Below are 20,350 nucleotides of genomic sequence, written 5' to 3'. Positions count from 1 at the left end.
TATCAGAAGTAGAAACTTGAACTCATTTTTATATTGAATTTTTATTACAAAGTCATTGAGATGAGTCTCGAGACTTATAACAATTTTAAAATCAGGTCGAACTAGATGAGTACTTGCCCTTGCTCTCAGTTCCATAAACTTGTGGTTGTAATTAGAAAGAAAAAAGTTTAAATGTTTTCTTCGAAACATTTATATTATTGACTCTCAATAAGAAAAGTAGAGAGTAACTAGGTTTTTAGACAAAAACTTAATTATCTGAATAAATTATGTGAAGATGTGGTGACTAACTAAAGAAGAAGAATAAGTTTTCAGTAATTCGGTTTGGAAACTCTAGTTGCTTATATTACTTAGTTATTCTGAAGGCACGGAAAATATTTGGCGGAATTTATATGAGACTCATTTAAATTGTTAATTTAATAGCGAGCTAGTTTCCTTGTGAAAATATAGATATAAATTTCTTTCTTAAAATAATATTTAATTATTTTCCAACACTGGGAATAAAAAATACAAAATTAAAATAAACTAAATGGAAAATAATTTATGAATTGTAATCTGTTTACTGTTGCGGTAAATACATTGAGAAAAGTTTGGAAATTGTTAAAATTATATTAATTTCATTCTTTGAGGTTGCTCTTTGAGTGGAATTCCTGAGATATAGTCAGACGAAAAGTACAGACATTCTTTGGTTGGAGATTAAAATAAAATTTTTTCTCCCGTCGATAATTAAAAATTACTGAAGCCATTAATTTCTAATCATTTTAAATTTTCAGTATCTTTTAGATTTTTCTTACTTTGAAGCTTAAAGAGTTTTTAATTTTATCATCTAAAGTATTCCTCAATGATAAATTAATTTTGAAATTGTTTCGAAACATTCTACTAAAATTCAAATCTAGATGAATATTAAAATTATCAACAAATCTACAATGCCTTGAAATTAAATGCGTACGGAAAAATAATAATTTAAAGTTATTAGTTACGCTGTTGAGCTAGAGGCAATTCATGGTTTGCAATTAATGAGTCAAGTAATAATAAATGTTATTTTATGTCCAGTAAAAAGAAAGTAAAATTTATGTCATAGTTCCGCACCTAAAATAGAAAAACATTTCTAATAAATGTATATACAAGTTGTTTTTTTAATATCCATACTAATAATCCTCAAGTTAATGAAAATCTCATCCTCGATTCGTATTTTGAAAAATGCTACAAAAGTAAACAAATTTAATTGTTACGTGCATCCCTCATTTATATGTAATGTGTACATTTTCAACTTGTATAACTATTATTAAATTTTTATCAAAAGACTGATGCATAATTCCACTATGTAATAAAATGCATAATATTTTTTTTACGAATTGAATGAAAAGAAAAGTGGGATGTGACCCTGGTCACTTTGTTTGGGATAAAGAAAAGCAAGGATTTTTGATAATAAAGTGTCAACATGAACATGTTAAGACATTAAAGTGAGGCGCCTCACCCGCATGAGGGTGTCGTGACCCATATACCTTGACCCACTGTTATGGGTTACAGGTAAGACTATATGCAATCTCTCCTGACAATTATTATCTTGGTCTGCGAGTTAAATTTCCGATAAGACACGAATCATACACATTTAATTGCGTCCTTCTAAGATACGACCGAATATCACTTAAACTAATCGACAAAAAACGACGAAATAGGTTAGCAAATCCTAATCTTTATCACACTTCATAAATTGAACAATATTTTTTAACAATTTTTTTTGCAGATCCATTGAACAAGTTAAAAATATTGTATTAATTAAGTTAAATCATTTTCAATTAAAGAATAAATAAATAAAAAAATCAAATTTTTTGACTTTCTTTTAATTTTAAATGAAAGTTTATCTGGAAGTTCCGGAAAGTGTTAATTATTCTTTCTTTTTTGCCTTTAAAGATATTTTTCCTAATTGATTATTTGTTGATGATGTTTATTTATTTTTTCGACAGAAATTAACATACGACTAGCCTAAATTTTTTGCACGGGGTACTAGTTTGTCCAGTATTCCGTATAAATAAAGATGTGGCACAGAAATTGAAGCCTGTGTGAAAGTGTCTGTCGAGTAGGCCGGCAGTTTTGCCGATCGAATTAAAACAATACGCGTATAGTTTCATTCGCACATTGGAAGGTGTATAAGGAAGCACATGAGTTGTTTCGCCGTTGGCACCAACCAAGGATGCACGTCACGTTAACTCTCCTGATCTTTGTAGTCGCATCAGTCACGAGAGTATTATCTGATCAGGTAAGGGTGAATAATTTTTCTTTTCTTGTCTGGGGATTTATATGACTTTCATTTACCCTCGCATGATTGGTATTAGATAATACCCATTCTTTATTGAAAGTAGTTTTAAAGAGAAGAAAAAAATTATATGCTTCTTGCAAAAAAGTTTATTTCCCTTTCATTATTTAATAATTATTTAACTGTAGAACTGTATTTTTACAGGAAAATAGTAATCTAACGCCGAATGCAACAAATTACATATGGCCTGATTGGTGGCAACAAATTTTTGTCCCAAGACCATCGACTACTGTTAGACCTGTGCAACCTGATACACCTTCTGTTCCACTATCATGTCCTTCGTCTTGTGGTACGTTTTTTGATAACAAAAACTAATTCTTTTTCGATTTGTAACAATTGTTTTTATTCTAGATTGTGGTCTAACAAATAAACAACACAGAATTGTTGGCGGAGTGGAAACACAAGTTAACGAATATCCATGGATGGCATTATTGTTCCATAAAGGACGATTTTATTGTGGTGCTAGTGTAATTAATTCTCGATATGTCCTTACGGCTGCCCACTGTGTAGTTGACAGGTATTTCACAACTTTTTAATCATTCCATTAACGTCTACTTTTCCTGTGATTCAATTTTTTTATGCTATCCGGATAAAGAAATAAAATTAATGATCATTAATAAATTTACAGATTTGAAAAGAACTCAATAACTGTTCGAATATTAGAACACGACAGAAATTCAACAAACGAATCAGAAGTACAAAATTTTCAAGTTGAAGAAATTATTCGACATGGAGATTATTCGACACTAAATTATGACAATGATATAGCTCTGATTAAAATTGTCGGGCAATTCAAATTTCAGGGAAAAATGAGACCCGTCTGCCTGCCTGAAAAAAGTAAGTTTTTTTTGTAAGGATTTTTTGGATTTATAAATAACAGTACAATTTAATAAATAACAAATGAAGCGGTATAAATTTTATGATGAAGAATAAGGAAAAAAAAATCATTAGCATTTTCCTTATGCAGGCAAAACTTTCTCCGGCATGACAGGCGTTGTCACAGGATGGGGTGCCATTGAACAATCTGGACCGGTTTCATCTGTTTTACGAGAGGTCATGGTACCCATTATGTCGAACGCAGAATGTCGTACTAGTCGATATCCAGCTCGAAGAATTACTGATAACATGCTCTGTGCTGGATACAAAGAGGGGTCAAAAGATTCATGTCAGGTATTTATATATATATATATATAAATAAAAACTTTTCTGACAAAAAGAAGAAACTTCTACAAAGTCTCCGAAACAAAGTTTCTAGACTAAAAGCATCGAAAAGTTTTCCTTTTTACTAGAAAAACTCAATTAGATACTATCTATACTATTGGAAAACAAAGCTAGAAACTCGTGTAAAAATAGTCAGGATAGAATCATATCTTGAAGGTAATAATTAATTTTATTATCTTCTGTTAATAAACACTATGAAACATAAATATACGTACATCAAATTTCTTACTCTAATAATGCAGAATTAATTTAAAATGATTGCTATTATTATCTAGATTAAGCTTATTCTTATCCACCATAGTGTTATGGGTACACGGAGAAAATTTGTTCCCTATATTTTACCGAATTTTTCAATAAAGTTGGGATATAGTAGCATAATCGTAATTTTTAATAATTTTTATATTATTTTTTCGGTAACAATATTTAAAATCTAATGTGATATCTTTATTCCTTAAGAACTAGTACTGTAAAATTTGAAAAAAAAATTGAAACTGAACGTTTAATGTAAATTAAATAAATACCTCCTTGATGGGCACTAACGTTTCAGGAATAGTTCGGTAAAACTTTCTTGACTTGCCTAAAGTGTTAGTTTTCAGGAATAGTTCGGTAAAACTTCCTTGACTTGCCTAAAGTTTTAGTTTTCTGGATTGAAATACTTTATTTCAAGTGTCCCGCAGTCAAATGAAAGACTTTCACACTAATAGTTGATTTTTCCAACTTATTTAGACTTAATTAATAAGCATTTTATTATTATTTAAATTAAAATTCAATTAATTAATTATTTTAAACACTTATTAATTGCCAAATATGTAATAAATGCTTTTAAATCATGTAAAAAGAAAATATAAAACGGCAATAACATACTTATTTTTTTAACATAAAATTTATTCATTTTAATTAAATATGAATAATAGTAAGTAAGTAAGCAAGTAAACATAAGTAAGTAAGCAAAAAGGAAATAACTTGCTTGCTTACTAGCTTACTTTCCTTCTTGCTTACTTGCTTACTTGCTTACCTACTTATTTGCTTACTTCCTAATTTCCTTCTTGCTAACTTGCTTGTTTTCTTTCTGCTTACTTACTTCCTTATATGCTTACTTGCTTACTTTCTTATTTCCTTCTTGCTTACTTTGCTTACTTGCTTATTTCCTTCTTGATTACTTACTTTCTTATTTGCTTATTTCTTTCTTGCTTACTTTGCTTACTTGCTTATTTCTTTCTTGCTTACTTCCTAATTTCCTTCTTGCTTACTTGCTTGTTTCCTTTCTGCTTACTTACTTCCTTATATGCTTACTTGCTTACTTTCTTATTTCCTTCTTACTTACTTTGCTTACTTGCTTACTTTGCTTACTTGCTTATTTCCTCCATGCTTACTTTTCTTACTTGCTTATTTCCTTCTTGATTACTTACTTTCTTACTTGCTTATTTCCTTCTTGCTTACTTGCTTGCTTCCTTTTTGCTTACTTACTTCCTTATATGCTTGCTTACTTTCTTATTTCCTTCTTGCTTACTTTGCTTACTTGCTTATTTCCTCCTTGCTTACTTTGCTTACTTGCTCATTTCCTTCTTGATTACTTACTTTCTGATTTGCTTACTTTCTTACTTGCTTATTTCCTTCTTGCTTACTTTATTCCTTATTTGCTTACTTGCTTATTTCCTTTTCGCTTTTTAATACCTCACAATTATTATTTAATATTTCAGAAAGATTAATTTTCTATTAATTAATTTAATAATTTCCAACTTGCACTTTTAATATGTATATTTTTAATTTTAAACACAAAAATTTGAAAATAATAAGGATTTTCATAAATTATTGTTTTATTCCATTAAATACAAATTTAAACATTTTTCTTTATAATAATAAAAACATAATTTAAAAATATTTCATAAATTGACCTTGAATATAGTTAGAAATGATTCATTAATATAAATAATTTTTAATTTTGTACAACGATAGTTTATTAATTTGAATCTTTCTCACAAGCGGTGAAATAAAATTGAGATTAATATATAAGGACAGTTGAAACTTTCTGAAGCATTAATGTAAAGCGTGCGATGTGTGTATTAGTGTATGCGTTTAGAATGTACTGTAGGCAGGTGTATCAATTAGTATTTGTTCGTAAACAATTGTAGGGGGTTTAGGTAGTGATTAAAGTAGGTAAATTGAGAGTTACGGCAGTATTAATATAGATCTACTGAAGTAACATTATTTTTTATTTTTGTTCTTCAAGTTTTACCGAACTTTCAGTAAATTGCAACTCGTCAGTTTTACCGAAGACTTTAACTTACGTTTTACCGAACTATTCAATAAATTGCAACTCGTCAGTTTTACCGAAGACTTTATCTTACGTTTTACCGAACTATTCAATAAATATGAATGTAGCGAGCACTTGGCTTACGTTTTACCGAACTGTAACTGAAGCGCTAATACATGTATCGTGAGCTTTATGATTTTTACATTATTTTTCAATGCAATTTCTTTTACAGTCTAGTTCTTGAAAAATTACTGTTTTGACACTTCATCCCAGTTTTACCGAACTAAATTCAGTAAAATTTCAGGAATAAATTTTCTCCGTGTATTGTTTCTAGTTTCCTTTGTCCATAATGGTTTCGGCTCCATTAACACTCACCCTATAAAAACTTTACCTTGTATACTATAACGTCTTCTAGTTTTCATCAATATTTTCAACCTCTATCTATTCTTACTTACAATTTACATATATTTTCAGAAATCACAATTTTATACAATTTTCTTCATTTCAATTTACTCCGAACTTGACAATAAGTTTTCTATACTGAATTTTGAATCGTATACTCCGTTTCCTTAGTTGCTTTTGATCCTTTTTTTCTTTTTGCATTACCATAAGATATGTTCTTTCGACAATCTCCATTTTTCTCTACTTCTCTTCCCATTCTTTGATTCTTCAAAGTGTATGTTCGGATATCGAACGAACTGCATATTGTCCTCTACGAAGTCTTGTGCACTTCCAGTAAACTTCCCCATTCTATCTTTTGATCGTTGATACAGATCTACACAGCACCGAAAATTTCCTGAAAGTTGAAATTAGCTTGACCGCAACCTTCGAAATCTTTTGTGCAAAGCTCATGAAACTTTCATCATTTCTTTAAATGCCCCAGATAGCACGTAACCTTGTGGTAAGCTTACCGTAACCTAGCAATAATGATAAAATTTCAGCCCAAGGTTCCCGTAAAGTTACCATAAAGTTAAAATATCCTACCTGTCGTAAGGTTACACTGAAAGGTTACGGCAATTTTCAAAATTTTGGTTTTTAAATATACGCGCGTATTAAGCAATAAAAATGATAAAATAGATAAAAAAAACTTAAAAATTTTTCGTTTTTAAAATTTACAGCAATTCTTTTGTAATCTTGCGGCAACCTTATAGTAACCTAATGTCAACCTTGCAATAACCTTATATCAAGCTTATAGAATACCATTGTGGCAACCTTACAGTGTAATCTTACGACAGGTAGGACATTTTAACCTTATGGCAACCTTGCACTGCAATCTTAGTAACATTACATGGTAAGGTTACAGTAAGCTTACCATAAGGTTACGTGCTATCTGGGGCGCCCGATGTTATTCAATATTTAACGTAAAAGTTGACTGAACGTGAACATTGCATGAGAGCTGAAGAAATTTTAAACTTTCATGCAATGTTCAGTCAACTTTCGCGTCAAACATTGAAAAATAGTCGAAATTTAAATAATTACTTTAACTTTAAAGAGCCTCGTAACTAAAGATTCCGAACATTGCAGTCAAGGTAATTTCAACTTTTAGAAACGTTTCGATGCTGTGTGGGAGGTGGCCATTAAAAACACAGGCCTGCATGGTTTTTTTATTTTCGATATCAGAGTTGTTTCTTATGTAGTTTTGTCTGCTAAACACGATCCTGGGTCTCAAAACTGACCATCACGTCAGAGGTTTGAGAAAAGTGGGGGTTTATAGCCCAAAAAACGTGTTTTTGAGGGTTTTCAACATTTCTTTTCTCTTTAACCTGGCGTGCTAGAGACTTCCACAAGGTCTTAAATTAAAGCTTTAAACGTGAATTTTAAGACTCATATGCAAAAGACCAAAAAAAATCAAGGATTTGGAAAAAAATGAGGGTACAGACCCCAAAAAAATTTTTTTTCGTAATTTTTAATATCGGAGTTGTTTTAAATGTAGTTTTGTACACTGAACTTGATCCAGTGTCCCAAAATTGATTATCACGTCATGATTTTGAGAAAAGTGGGGGTTAAGAGCCCAAAAAATTTTTTTTTGTTAGTTTTTATGTCGGAGTTACTTCTAATATAGTTTTGTACACTGAACACGATCATGGGTTCCAAAATTACTCATTACGTCAGGATTTTGATAAAAGTGTAGATATAGAGCCCAAAAAACGTGTTTTTGAGGGTTTTTAACATTTTTTTTCTCTTTAACCTGACGTACTAGAGACTTCCACAAGGTCTTAAATTAAAGCTTGGATTGTGTACTTTAAGACATATATGCGCAAGATAAAAAAAAATTAAGAATTTTGAGAAAAGTGGGGGGTAAAGAGCCGAAAAACGTGTTTTTGAAGGTTTTCAACGTTTTTTTTTCTCTTTTTGGGGTAAGTACCCAAAAAAATTTCTTTTGTTCCGACTGGCAAAGGTGAAACATTAGTTCGTTCTAATAGGTAAAGGTGAAATAAGAAATTGGTCCGACCAATAAAGGCAAGGTATCAGTCCGACCGGCAAAGGTTTTTTGGGCTCTTTACCCCCACTTTTCGCAAAATTCTTAATTTTTTTTGGTCTTAAAGTGCACATTTCAAGCTTTAATTTAAGACCTTGTGGAAGTCTATAGCACGTCTGGTTAAAGAGAAAAGAAATGTCGAAAATCCTCAAAAACACGTTTTTTGGGCTATTAACCCCCACTTTTCTCAAAATCCTAACGTGATGGACAATTTGGGACCCGGTATCGTGTTCAGCAGACAAAACTACATAAAAAACAACTTCGTTATCAAAAATAAAAAAAGTCGAATTTTGCAGGCCTGTGTAATTATTACTTTTGTTCCCAAATTGATTGGTGCTTCTTCCATATTTCATAATTTGAATATTTTACACTTTTCAATATTTAAAATATTTTTCTAACAGGGTAAGTGTGCCAATTGCTGCGGATGCTTCAATTCCTGCGAGTTTTTGAAATGTGTAATTATTTATTATTTAAGAAAATATTAATCTTTAAAAAATGTTGAAAAAATTATTTTGTACAATACTTGATATAATTATCTATAAAGATTTACTTTTAAAATAAAATTACTTTAATTATTTAACTTTAAATTCTGCTTACCGCAGAAACTGCAACATGATTGTGAAATGTATGTGCTTCAGTTGCTGCGGGCAAAATGACATCTAAATGCATGTTATTTTGTCCGCAGAAACTAACGCGCAGCATTTGACACAGCGCGCAGAATTAGGCGCTTTTGATATCCTTTTTAATTATTTTAATTTAATTAAATGCTATAATTTTATAGGTTATTCATTTTTGTAAAAATTTCTTAAGAATACAAACAATTTGTTTCATAAATTTTAAATTTAATTCTTTTGCTATAAATATTTTTTTTCTATGCAAAAGATATCTTGGTTAGAATGCCGCAGAAACTAGTGCACTTACCCTAAAAAAATTGAAACTTAACGAGAAGACAACAAACGTCAAACAATGATAGGAAATTTAGATTGATTGTTGGGTAAAATAGTTAATTGAGAAATTGTTGTTTGGAGAAAAAGAATTCAGGAAAATGATGTTTTTGGATATTGGGTTTTTTGAACATTCGGGTTTTGTATCATTCAGGATATTGGATGTTGGTAATTAACCGGGAATGAACTTTTAATCTATTCTAGATTGCATTTCCTCCATTACAGCACTAGTCTCTCTACATTTTACCCAGAAAAGTCTAACCTTCGGAAAAGAAGGACAATTTCTTATTTTACTGTTCATTCGTAAAATTCAACTTGAATTCCTGTATGAGCGATATTATGCTTTCTAGTCCATATAAAAATTCTCATGTTTGCTTTTTTTGGATCTCATAAAATTTCAGCATCTCACTTACCTTTACTTCCATTTGCCAACTGCATGCCATCTTTTCTATTCTCGTTGCTGAATGTTCTACCTTTTTGTTGGTATCATTGAGATGTCAACTACAGAACACTTAATGGCGACAAATTTATCATACTGCTGGCATTTAGTTTTCCTTTTTGCCTTCTCCACGACGATCTGTGGAATCTCTAAAGCTTTGTTGTCTTTCTGGATTCTTGGATTCTTGGATAATTAAGATTATAAGTCACTGAACAAAATTAGCATTAATTACGAAAAACTAAAAAAGTGAACGTAATAAAAAATCTTTGATAGTGTGAAAATTAATTAAACTACTTTGTTTATTAGGGCGACAGTGGTGGACCATTACATATAAAAAAAGGACGAATACATCAGATTGCTGGTAAGTTTTTCAAAATAACAGAAATTGATTCAAAATTGTAATATTTTGTTTAGGATAAAATGTAATATTTAATGCTTCCCTTTGGTTGAATAAAGGAGTAGTTTCCTGGGGTGAAGGATGTGCTCAACCCAATTATCCTGGAGTTTACGCAAGAGTTAATCGTTATTTGACATGGATAGATCGCAACACAGCTGATGCCTGTTATTGTTCACTGTAAAATCTTTATCATAATTACTTAATTTATTCTTGACTAAGAAGTTAATTATAATTGCTGTAGAATTTTTTATATTATAATATTTAATGCCATATTTATAATAAAATATTTATTTATCTTTGTTGAATTGAGTTATTAATAATAATTATTATCTGGAATTAGGTTAATTTGTAATTAAAAGTTCATATTAATTAGTAGAAATTTTTATTTTATTTTTATTTTATTTATCAGTAATACTTATTATCAATATTTATTAGTAACGTTTCAAAACAACATTTTATTACTAATATTTATAATCGATAAATTCTAATTGTCGTATTTGTCAAACGAAACGATGAAAAAAAATTGACATAATTTTTTTTTACTTTTTGCATGATATGTATTTGTAATTATAGGGTCAAAAGAAAATTATACTCTGTTGAAAATTATTTTCTTTTCAAAATTTCAGCCAATTCGTTTGATAATTTCCGATAAAAATAAAAATAGCTGCATAGGGGTGAAACAATAGAACGGGCAAAACAATTGTTTTAATTGTAAATAGTTAAAACCAGAAGTACTTTTAAAGAATTCTTTAATTTACAGTAAATATTTGTACAATTGAGATAAAAAGGAGTGGATTTCTATCTAAAATTTTGCGCTGATACATAATTTTGAAAATTAAGGCACGCGTCACAATAGATTGAATTAGGCCTAGAATTCCTAAAAAGTATATAATTTGAAACGAAATTTTCCTCTAATTATTGTAATTACAAATAAAATTTTTAGGCCTCGTTTATTTTTTTGATTGAGTATTTTAATACTGATTGTGTACATTCAGAAGAATTTAATCGACATAATATTTTCGTGATCCTAAAATTGAAATCAAAAGTCCTGACAAAATAAAAAGATTTAAAAAGTTTAGCAGTAAGGGAGCGTTCACGAATGATGTCACGCAATTTTTGGAGATTTTCGACCCCCCCCCCTCCCCCCTGTCACGAAATTTTTGCAATTTCACATGAGAAAAATACATTGTGTCACGACCCCCCCCCCCTACCCCCAAAAGCGTGACATCATTTGTGAACGCTCCCTAATGTATTAAACTAAACTGTTAAAATTAAATAATTATTAATGTAAATAATAATGTTTAAAATAAAGTTTTCAGCAACATTTTTGTATTATTATTTCTTTTATAATTAAATTAAAAAGAAATAATAATACAAAAATATTGCCGTTCTACAATTTCAAGTGAAACTAAATTTTTTTGTTTTTAGGATCACGTAAACGCGGAATTTGAACTACGATGTGTACGTGTTTATTAGACTTAACCGTTATCTAAGATTTAAGGGCATTTGAACCTTGATGACGTCACACATGCTTTGCACAAACTGTAACGTCATCAAGGTTCAAATGCCCTTAATATAAAACTTTGGTGTTCTATCTAGTCAAATAAAATTTGCTGAATTTAAAAAATTTAGCAAAACTGTTCGTTTTACAGTTTATTCATTTTATGAACCACTTAACTTTATGCATTAAAATTTGAAACTTTTTATTATTACTCTATACATTTTACAGTGAATTAAATTCTTTTTAATTTTCATATTTTTTTTTAATAATTTTTATTAATCAGATTTAAATTATTCACATTCAAGAACTAGTTTCAATTGTGATAAAAATACCAAAATAATGTTTGCAATTCCAAGATTTCATTTTTAAAAAATTCCATTTTGACTTTGAGTTCGCTTTGAGTCAAAATGAAATTCAAAGTGAAAATGAAAATCAAAATAGAAGTCAAAGTCGAGAACGAATCAAAAGTGAATGAGAAGATAATTATACGCATTCTAGACTGTGTTATTAAAATTAATAATTTATAAATAAAAAATTTTTGATTATTATTAATTAATTTTTTATAGATAAATATAATGATATGTTTTTTTTTCTAAATAAACATATTTATTTTATAAATAAAAATTCCTTAGAAATTATTTCTATATTTAGAAAAATTGATTATTTTTCTATACATATTGAAAAAGACTAGAATTTCGAAGCTATATAAAAATCGTTTTTGAAAAAAATTATTTATCTTTTGTAATATTCAATGATTATCTTTTATTGATAATTCCTCACCATTAGATGAAGATTGTCTGTGATTTTTCTCACGTAGCCAGTATGTCTCCATGTTTCCTTTACCCTAAAGATTTATATTACAATATAAATGTATGGTGGAAGGAATTAGAGGGGGAATATAACTTTTCCTTAGCTTTACCTTTACACTGACCACTCCACGTGGCTCCAAATGATATCGATCCTCTGGTAAAAGAGCTTTTGTGTCCGGGGATATGTGAACCATACCTGGCTACAGAATTAAATTATCCTTTTTTTTAGAAATATAATAAGTACTGACAAAAAAAAATTCAAAAACATTTTTAGAATGTAATTGTAATTTGTAAATTAAAAAATTGTTTTAAAAATTTGTTTGCCAAAAGTTTAGAAATGAATTTTTGTTTGTATTTTAAATTTGCGAAAAGAACGAACCAAACTTGTTGTTTGCATCCTCGACGCTGTGTTAACAGTATCGCCGAAAAAACAATATCTGGGTACTTTAATTCCAACAACACCAGCCACTGCAGGTCCGGAATGAATTCCTGCAAAGAGAAACATCCCATTTACAGGTTCAACACGTATCTTACAGTGTAGTGTGTATATGAAGACGCTTAATCTGCCCAAGCTTTCCTTTTCCTCTTTCTCACTTCCCCCATGGGGGAAAGACATTTTTCAGGATCGATCATGAAAAAGTTTCAGACAACACTGTAGTCTTATTAAACTTATACAATCTAGTCTAATTTATCGCAATTCTATAGTATTTGAAAAAATTTATTTATTTCCTATAAGAAATGTTTAGTTTATCAAAACTCTTTTTCTAAAAAAGACGTTTTAAAAACGAATTTCAAAGAGTAATATCTATTTGTTTTGTTTGTTATTGTCTAATAAATCTTTTGTGGATTTTTTATACTAGAACTCTTTTTTTTTGAAATTTTTTTTGTAACTTTTGTATTTCAAATATTGAAGAATTACCTATTCGAATGTGAATATCGAGGCCAGATGGTAGTTTTATAGAGCGAACGTTGTTGAGTAGTTCAATGGATACATCCGCAGCATTTCTTGCATGATCCTCTGTTCTGTCTGGCGCTCCACTGGCAGCCATGTACACCCGACCAATTGTCTCCACCTGTTAAAACAAGTTTCGTCTCATAAAATCCCTTCAAATATTTCCAATTATCGAGAGAATAAACAAATAATTTACTTTATAAACTTTGAATTTGTCCATTAAAGAATCGAAGCAGGAGAAAACAGCATTCATTGAAGTGACAATGTCCATTGCACCCTCAATTGTCGAGTAATCAAATTCGCACAGTTCGCAGAAAATTACAGTTATCGATTCAAAGGACTGAAATATTAGAAATATTATATATCTGAAAGTATTGACAGAATAGAAAAAAAAGAAGGTTTATATTCTTTAGAAGAAAAAGATTGAAAGCAAATAAATAAATATAGTTCCACCTCACAAGTGCTTAAGGGACTTGCCCCAGCTCGTAAACGGTCAGCAACAGTTTGAGGGATCATCGAATACAAAAGTTCGTCGCTCTTATTTTTCCAACGATCCAAAAGGGCGTAACTATTCTCTAATTCCTGTGATCTTTGCTCAGCTCTCTCAAACATCATTTCTAATCTAAAGAAAACAAAATAATTTCGATTATTTTCTTTTCTCTCTAGTATAGGAAATCTTTTTTATAAAAGTGAGAGAAATGAAAAATATCAATCAAAACTTCATTTATAATGGACAATGAATAAGCAACTACAGAAGCAGTAAAAAAAAGAGTATATAGCAAAGGAAATAAAGAGGGGAAAATAACGAATATTAACATCAAACACAAAAGAAGCTACAGCAAGGGATATAAAAAAGAGGAGAAAAATAAAACATGAAAACTGGAAATTTATCTCTCAATTTATATTCAGATAACATTTATATAAGTAAATTTTTTTTTCTTATAAATAAATATCTTAAATAATATCCAAATAAAGTAACAAATCTATTTTTAATTATAGAAAGTGAATTTATCATTCGGCAGTTAAATATTAAAGGAGAAGAAGCTATCAATAATCCGAATCAAATTTTTACATACAAATTAAATATCTTAAATAAATCTCTATAAGTTCATGGATTTCATATGTATCGACAGCACAGCTGCCCGAATACAGAAACCTGCTTAATCTGAAAAATATTTTCGAAATTATTAATTAATTTCGAAAATATTTTTCAGATTAAGCAGGTTTCTGTATTCGGGCAGCTGTGCTGTCGATCTATTTTTAATTTCTAGATCAAATTTATAAACTTTAGATGGTTTTTTTTCCATTTTTGGTTAGTATAACACCGTCCGACACGGTTTTTCACAAGCAAAAAAATCAAACATTTTCGCAAACTCAGACAAAAAAATTACCCGTGTCTAGCCGTTTTGATAGATCAAGTCGTTTGTGGCTTCTAGGGGTTTCTAGAGTCGCTGATTACGAATCCGATGTCATATTTTCAAAATTCAAAATGGCGGATCCAATATGGCGGACAACTTTTTTAAAAATAGATTCAATTTGCCAGAAACAGACAGATTTTTAATATTATTACTTATTATAAAATATTAATTCTAAATATCCCGACATCAGATTCGTAATCAGTGACCTTTAAAAATCCCCAAGTAACTAGTTTCAGGCAGATTTGGCGATTATTTAGAAAATGTGTCCACTATTTTAGATCCGCCATTTTAAATTTTAATATTCTGACATCAGATTCGTAATCAGCGACCCTACAAACCCCCGAGTAACGAGTTTCAGGCAATGTGAATCTATTTTTAAAAAAGTTGTCCGCCATATTGGATCCGCCATTTTGAATTTTGAAAAAATGACATCGGATTCGTAATCAGCGACCCTAGAAACCCCCGAGTAACGAGTTTCATGAAAAATTAAAATTTTGTAAAAGATATTTTGTCTCTTTTCATTTAAGAGTTGTTTTCACCCCCAGAAGCCACAAACGACTTGATCTATCTAAACGGCCAGACACGGGTATTTTTGTTGGTCATAGAAGAAGGAGGGTAGGAGAAACATCCCCCTCCACAGTGGTGCAAACCTGAAAGTTTAGTTTAAAAAAGGTCTACAGGCTTTATTTTTCAACCGATTTTATTAATTTTATTTCTTTCAATTACAGCTTATAAAACTTAAAAAAGCATTGTCGAACCCGATTTTTAAATTTCTATTTGTTTATATTAATTTTTTTTTTATTAAAAATTTGAATAAAAGTAACAATTTTGCAAAAAATTTGTTCTCTCTTTGATATAATCGAATATTTATTATTCAAGACCAGAAAAATTAATGTTAGGGTACTCCTTGAACAAAAAAAAATTGCAAAAGTAAAATTTTAAACATTATAAACAAATTAATTTAAGAAACATTAAAAGTTATAACTAATTATAAATTCAGACAATGGCTTCGATGGATTTTACTGAAATTTGTTACTCGGAGGTTTTCTGGGTCGCTGATTAGTGATTACGAATCTGGTGTTAGTTTTTTAAAATTCCAAATAGCGGATCCACTAAGGCGGACGTTTTTATTTAAAAAATGGTCTAATTAAAATTCGATAACTCGGGAGTTTTTGGGATAGCTGATTGAGAACGTCTAATCAGATTTTCGAAATTCAAAAATTCCTGACAATGAGTAACGAATTTCAAGCAAATTGGACCATTTTTTAAAAAACATGTCCGCCATATTGGATCCGCCATTTTTAATTTTGAAAAACTGACATCGGATTCGTAATCAGCGACCCCAATAATCCTTGAATAACGATTTTCATGCAAAAAATGTTAAGTAAAAAAAACCTCGAGAATTCGTGTTTTTTATTAATTAACTAACTGTAATTTGTTTATTTTTAAATTTACATTTTTTCTAGTGCACCGCTTGAAAGGGTGTAGTTAAAAACTTGAAAGGTTATAGTTCCTGAACTATAAGAAATGTCTATCGTTATATAACAAGTGTTACGTATATAACTATTAACATAAACTTTTCTTATTGTGCCTTACTATTTAAAAATATTGCCGAACTTTAATTTTTAATTTAATTTCTTGAATGTGTAGTTTTCGTGTAAGCTAGGATTTTTAAGATCCATTAATATTTTAAAAAGTTATAAACAATTTAGGTTGCAAAATTATGGTCGACAAATTCAAAAGTCTGTCATTCGGTTATTTTTCAATAAATATTTCTGATTCTAGTTTACACAATAGCCAAAATGTATTTTATTGTAAAAAAATGTTATGTAATAAATTTTTTTTTACTTTAAAAAAAATCTTTGAAAAAAAACTTAAAATCAGTGTAATCTTCCCTTAAGTGTAGCTCCATAAGCAAAGGTAAATATAATTTTACTTTACAAACCAGTGATTAAAATGATTTATAAATTGATAAAACGATTCAATTCAGATTGTAAAATATTAGCAGAAACTCAGTTGAATAATAGCATTTGTGGAATAATTGTTCTCATTTTGTTTCCCATTTACCGTATGTCCGACAATGATTTATCGCATAAAACACATTTATGGATATAATTACCTTCCACAATGTTGCCACCCAGCAAGAACTAATTCTCTGCTTAGCCCGTGAGGATTAAGATCATTAAGATACAGCCCCATACTAAGAAGTTCGTCTAAGCTGTTAATTCTAGAGAAGAATTACGTACAAATATATTATATAAATGTTTTTTGTTAATATTATTTCTTTTATTTATTCAATAAAACTAATTGAATTTGAAATGTTGAAAGGTGCTAATAATGTTGATTTTGTACGAAAAATAGTTGTTAATGACTTACAGTGGACTGCAGAGGAAAATTATAGACTTGATATCTTCTATATATCTCATTTGTCCCTTTAGTAATATACTACGTGATCCCTGACTCCCCCTTCTGTCTAATCCGCTGCTTGTACTAGGAACTTCACTATTTGTTGAACTCAAATTATTTTCCGTTGACCTTATCAACTCGAGTTCAAACATTACCGAATGTAGATAGATCAACTAGTTGAACATATTTTTTTATTAGTGATTATTGGTGAAAGATTAATGGTATTTATTTATTGGTATAGTAATTATTATTATAAAAAAAGTAATAGGGTTTTTCGATGTTCATTTCCTTTTAAATCTCTTCAATATTATTTTAACGTTTATTTTAACATGGAGAGAAGAATAAGAGATTTACTAAGAGGGTGTCTAAATATTTGTTTTACCATTATGCGCTTGATTAATCACTGTGCGAGAATTAAACAGATCTCTTACGTAGTATTGTAATTATAAGAGCACTTTTAAATTCGATTTTTAGAATTGAAATAGTTTAACCATATCTCTAAATGTAATATAAAGATCACTTTTAAAATCGGTTAGTTTATAATTGAAATAAAGGTTTTTAATAAAGGGGAAAAAATAAACTTACATTTCCCCAAGTGAATGTAATGCCTTTTGGTCTACGTAGCTTGAAAATTTCTGTGACTGGTTTATTTAAAATAGATGAATTTCCACCCCAGGCTTGTAAAAGCTTTCCGCCAACTCCCTGTATACACATATCGCGATTCAACACCACACCGAAGGGAAATAATCGCAGCAACACTGAACATGGAACTGGGGATAATTCTCGACCAATTGGCGCTCGCATTTTGGTATTTTTTGCCACCTATCAGCAAAAGTTAAAATAAAAATCAACATAAATTTTCCTCCACTATCTGATTATACTTTTTCATTCTAAGCTGAGTCATTTATTTTCCTTATAAATTTAATTTGAAAGAAAAATTGTTTCATTTCTTTTCATGTGAATTTTTATATGTTAGTTTGAATGGAACGTATATGAATAAATCCTTAAAATTCATTAGTTTCAGTTTTCATTTACGATGGTTTTACTGAATAGTCTAGCAAATAATTATGTAATATCTCTCTGATCTGCAAATAGAACTGCCAAATTGAATGATTGTTCAGCTTCTACTCTCGTTGCAAATTTAATATTTTGTTGAACTACATGAAATTAATTTTTAAGCTTGTATTAAATTGTATACAATTCTAATTCTAATTTCTAATTCTAATTTTCGCAGTTGATTCACTAATATATTAGTGAATCAACTGCGAAAATTAGAATTCAAAATTTAAAGAGATTTAGACAACGAAATAAGTAATGTTTGAAACTTTTACAACGGGTATAAATATAGTTGATTATATAGTTATATATTTTCATCAAATATATGAATTCAGGATTGCCACAAACATTTAATTTTGTTTTCCCTGATTTCCAGACAAAATTTTGCCTTTTTCCCTGATCCTAAAAAATATTCTGATTCACTCTAAAAATTATTAGGGGAGAGTGGGGCAAGACGGGGTACTTAAGGTTTAAAGCGCAAAAAAACGAAAATTATCGAATATATACTTTATTATTATTTTTAATTATCATCTTTGGGAATCAGTCTTTCGTAAAAAAGGCGTACAAAGGCCATCTGTTTCTTAAAAAAGCTTATAATTAATAATATTGAAAAAATTGCAAAACTCCCCATCTTGCTCCACCGGCGGGTAAGATGGGGTACCCGTAGGGGTAAGATGGGGTACTAAAAAAACAACCTATTTCTGTCGACAAATTTTACAAGTAAAGGTTGCACCTTCATCTTCATGCATAACTGCAGTGAGCCCATTGGCCGCAGACAACAAAAGCAGGCCAGCCTTCATTTGAGTCTAAATAATAATTATTACAATAGAGACAAGGTGTATTTTCCACTTTACCATCGCTAATTGATGATTTAACCTGACAAGCTTTTTTCTTTTTGGTCACTCTTATTTTATTCAGTCTTGATTTTAGTAGTTTTCTTAACTTCTCTTATTTCTCTTTTTTTTGCTTAATTTGTGAACCCCGTCCTGCCCCACTCTCCCCTACCCCATCTTGCCCGCACCTACGAAATTGAATAAAACGATTAATTACTACAATTTACGATTCAACAAAGAAAAAAAAAACATATGCTTCCCTTCTTCTGTAACCCTTGACAGTTAGAAAAAAATTTATACAGTTCATTAACGGTTATTATTAGGTAATAAACACCTCCTAAAAAAAGTGAAAAAATGACAAGAAAATCGTCAAAAACAGTTTTTTTAGTAAAACAGATAAAAGATTTGTTCTCATGGCTTTTAGGTTTTGTAAACAAGAAACTATCGTCTCGGTGCAGTATTATGTAAAATATAATCGCGATTGGTTAATTCGTTTGTTAAATAAGGCTGGTACCCCGTCTTACCCGTTACCCCGTCTTGCCCCACTCTCTAATCAAAAAAATGTTTTATTACATTTATTTACGAATTTCTTTAATTCTTTCATTATTATTTTTCCATGGGAATTAAAATGTTCAAGAATTCAAATTCAAACCTTTTTTAAATTCAACAACTTATAACCGAGTGACAAAATCATTATTTTATATTATAAGAATATTGTTACAGTAACTTTTTCAAAATCATTTTCATCATTACAATTCAATTATTATATTCTACAATTTTTAAATAAAATTCTTCTTAAAATCAATTATTATTAATAATTTTTAATAAAGTTCTTTGAGAATTTTCAAATCCATTTGTTTACAATTCAATTTTCAAAAAATTTTGATTTTTCGGAAATTCTTTAATTAAATATATGTCTACCGGTGGAAATTGTGCGAACGCTAACATCTCGAGCTATTAAAAAAACCGCACAGAAAGAGTGATAACTCCGTTAAAAATGAAGCTAGATGCTTTTTTTAAATTGCATTGAAAAGCTTATTAAATTTCCAATGAAATGACACTATTTTAAGTTGTATTGCATAAATAGGAAGCGAGATATCATGTTATGAAGACAAAAAAATAATTCTATTTTTTTCGGAATTCTTACCCCGACTTTGACTCCTGTCAAAATTTAGAAAAGTTGATGAAAAAAATTGTTACTTTCGCAGACTATTCCTTGTAACCTAAGCTTTAAATAGAGACCAAGAACAGCAAAAAATATTAACGGGTTGCCGAGATATTACAAAAAGAGTCGGACCGTGCGAAGCAATATTTTCAATCATCGATT

General features: G+C 29.6%; 2 protein-coding genes across 2 annotated transcripts in view; one reads left to right on the top strand and one right to left on the bottom strand.

Moving 5' to 3' along the window:
• Nucleotides 1-2,034: 2,034 nt before the first annotated feature.
• On the top strand, nucleotides 2,035-10,353 carry LOC122503615 (trypsin-1-like). Its single transcript, XM_043614228.1, has 7 exons — nucleotides 2,035-2,257; nucleotides 2,459-2,603; nucleotides 2,666-2,831; nucleotides 2,943-3,151; nucleotides 3,282-3,484; nucleotides 9,958-10,012; nucleotides 10,108-10,353. Exons 1-7 carry the CDS (start codon nucleotides 2,192-2,194, stop codon nucleotides 10,227-10,229), a joined length of 966 nt encoding a protein of 321 aa, XP_043470163.1. The 5' UTR covers nucleotides 2,035-2,191; the 3' UTR covers nucleotides 10,230-10,353.
• A 1,894-nt stretch (nucleotides 10,354-12,247) lies between these two features.
• Nucleotides 12,248-20,350, bottom strand: part of LOC122503611 (soluble guanylate cyclase 89Da-like) — a 31,573-nt gene continuing 23,470 nt past the window's right edge. Inside the window, exons 5-13 of the mRNA XM_043614212.1 lie at nucleotides 17,720-17,956; nucleotides 17,105-17,307; nucleotides 16,848-16,955; nucleotides 13,764-13,932; nucleotides 13,507-13,650; nucleotides 13,278-13,431; nucleotides 12,738-12,847; nucleotides 12,469-12,558; nucleotides 12,248-12,393 (exon numbers count right to left, since the gene is read on the bottom strand). Coding sequence (XP_043470147.1) covers nucleotides 12,298-12,393; nucleotides 12,469-12,558; nucleotides 12,738-12,847; nucleotides 13,278-13,431; nucleotides 13,507-13,650; nucleotides 13,764-13,932; nucleotides 16,848-16,955; nucleotides 17,105-17,307; nucleotides 17,720-17,956 — 1,311 coding nt within the window. The 3' untranslated portion in view covers nucleotides 12,248-12,297. The remainder of the gene's footprint in view (nucleotides 12,394-12,468; nucleotides 12,559-12,737; nucleotides 12,848-13,277; nucleotides 13,432-13,506; nucleotides 13,651-13,763; nucleotides 13,933-16,847; nucleotides 16,956-17,104; nucleotides 17,308-17,719; nucleotides 17,957-20,350) is intronic.

This window comes from Leptopilina heterotoma, unplaced genomic scaffold (genome assembly GCF_015476425.1).
Source record: "Leptopilina heterotoma isolate Lh14 unplaced genomic scaffold, ASM1547642v1 Lhet_11, whole genome shotgun sequence".
Lineage (NCBI taxonomy): Eukaryota > Metazoa > Arthropoda > Insecta > Hymenoptera > Figitidae > Leptopilina > Leptopilina heterotoma.
Note: the sequence above shows the minus strand (reverse complement) of the source record. Positions and strands in the feature narration are given on the sequence as shown.

Bases quoted from the DNA above. Each gene is read 5' to 3' on its own strand.
- LOC122503615 (XM_043614228.1), top strand. From the start codon at position 2,192: ATGCACGTCACGTTAACTCTCCTGATCTTTGTAGTCGCATCAGTCACG. The intron at 2,832-2,942 runs GTATTTCACAAC...ATAAATTTACAG, and splicing joins GCCCACTGTGTAGTTGACAG to ATTTGAAAAGAACTCAATAA. The intron at 10,013-10,107 runs GTAAGTTTTTCA...GGTTGAATAAAG, and splicing joins ACGAATACATCAGATTGCTG to GAGTAGTTTCCTGGGGTGAA.